General features: G+C 36.3%; 1 protein-coding gene across 1 annotated transcript; it reads right to left on the bottom strand.

Moving 5' to 3' along the window:
* Nucleotides 1–423: 423 nt before the first annotated feature.
* LOC118159000 (taste receptor type 2 member 40-like) lies at nt 424–1,359 on the bottom strand. The gene has a single exon (XM_035313654.1). The coding sequence runs from the start codon at nt 1,357–1,359 to the stop codon at nt 424–426; it is 936 nt and encodes a 311-aa protein (XP_035169545.1).
* Between the last annotated feature and the right edge of the window lie 493 nt (nt 1,360–1,852).

Here is a 1,852-nt window from a genome sequence, read left to right as displayed (position 1 = left end):
ACCAGGTTGCCCAAAGCCCCATCCAGCCTGGCCTTTAACACTTCCAGGGATGGGCATTCACAACTCTGGGCAAGAGAGAAGAATTGAGAGAGAATTTCATGACATCACATTATTGTACAAGTCTTTTTTTTTTTTAAAAATTATTTTTTTTCCCTGCTGTCTTTGAGAAACAATAGAGAGTTCCAAACAAAAATACAGCAGGTACAATACTTACATGCTTCAGGCAATCATCTTTTAAAACAACAGAGAATTTATGAAGTTCTTCATTGCAAGGGTCACATCCAAACAAAGCAAAATCCCATTTCATGATTCCAGATCAGGACTATAGACTACTCTTTTGTTTTTCTATTATTTTATAACTACAGTGACTTCACTTTAATTTATTTGAATCTAAATAGAAAGTCCTGCACAGCTCATGGTCTTTTACATGAATCTAGTTCTAATATGATAGTTTATGTGTTGCAAAATCCTAGCTGGCATCTCTCGAAATTTGGGATTGCTCCAGATTAAGATCATAGAGTGTCCTGCAGGACAGGCAGCCATTACAACTATACATATGGTTTCTCCAATGCTGAAAGGTGAGAAAGCATCGGATAAAAAGAGAACCAAAGCAATAAAATTTGTAATGTACAGGATGAGGAAAGAAAAGACTGACTTGATAGCACCAATATGGGCCTCTTGGCTAGGATCCCTGAAACCAGTTGCATTATTTTGCATCTGCCTGGTGTGTCTCCAGAGAGACTTAATCAGCAGGATACTTGAAACAACAAACATTATTAAAGGTAAAGCTATACCAGCATTACAGAGAAGGATCAATAATAACAAACTAGTTTTCATTGTGCCTCTCCTTTCTGAAGAGTTTCTCATGGTTAAAGGAGTAGTGAAGTTGTTGTGCACATTGTAGATATCCCAGGAAAAAGGCAGAGAGATTACAAAGGAGAAAAGAGATGACATTATCAGCATCCAAGGCATGAAACTGGATAACCTTTGCTTCAGCCAGATGAAGAATGATTGAGTAAAACTGGCAACCTTGATACAATAGAAGACACTAAGCCAGGCAGCAAACCAGAGGCTGGAGTAGTTCAGAAACACAAAAACTGTCTTGAAAGTTACATACAACTTTTCTTCATAATAGGAGGCTTCACAAAACAGACTTAGAAAGAAATCCAGCATCATCCAGGACTGCAAAAATAATCTGGATAAACTCAGAAAAATCATAATCATATCATAGGAGGACAATATTTTGCTCCTGATGCAGCTAGTTGAACTGACAGCCAAAATAGTTGCATTTCCAAGAAGTCCTGTCATTGATTCAATTATAGCAATTATTAGGCATATAAGAGAAAATAAATCGAACATATTGGACATATCAAGAACTCACAATTTTTACTCAGCTTTTCATAGGCTCCTGAAAGATCTAGACATACAGAGCAACATTACACCCAACTTAGCACTTGTCCATCTATTTATCTCAGAGGAAGAACTCTCATAACAAGTCATTAAATATTTATGCTATTTTACATTTATTTGATGATTAATAGCCCAGCTGATCTCTAAGCATGCAAATTGGATAAGTATTCAATTACTGTCTTTTCAGTTTAGAGAAAGGATTTGCATTTAAAGGGCTCAGATGGATTTTTAAGATTGTGTTGTAATCCGGTTGTCACAGAGCCCTCTGAATTTATGTATGTAAAGATGGAGAAAAGTTTCAAATGTGTGCATTCTCTCTCATGAGAGGGTTGCACCCCATATGCACATGTTGGGGTAGAAAAAAAGATCATTTCAATATTAGAAAGTGCAAGAAATGTAAGACTTTTTCAAAAAGTATACAGTAAACTCTGTGTAGGAGAGT

This window comes from Oxyura jamaicensis, chromosome 1, assembly GCF_011077185.1.
Source record: "Oxyura jamaicensis isolate SHBP4307 breed ruddy duck chromosome 1, BPBGC_Ojam_1.0, whole genome shotgun sequence".
Lineage (NCBI taxonomy): Eukaryota > Metazoa > Chordata > Aves > Anseriformes > Anatidae > Oxyura > Oxyura jamaicensis.
The sequence above is the reverse complement of the archived record's forward strand: the minus strand, read 5'-3'. Positions and strand labels throughout refer to the sequence as shown.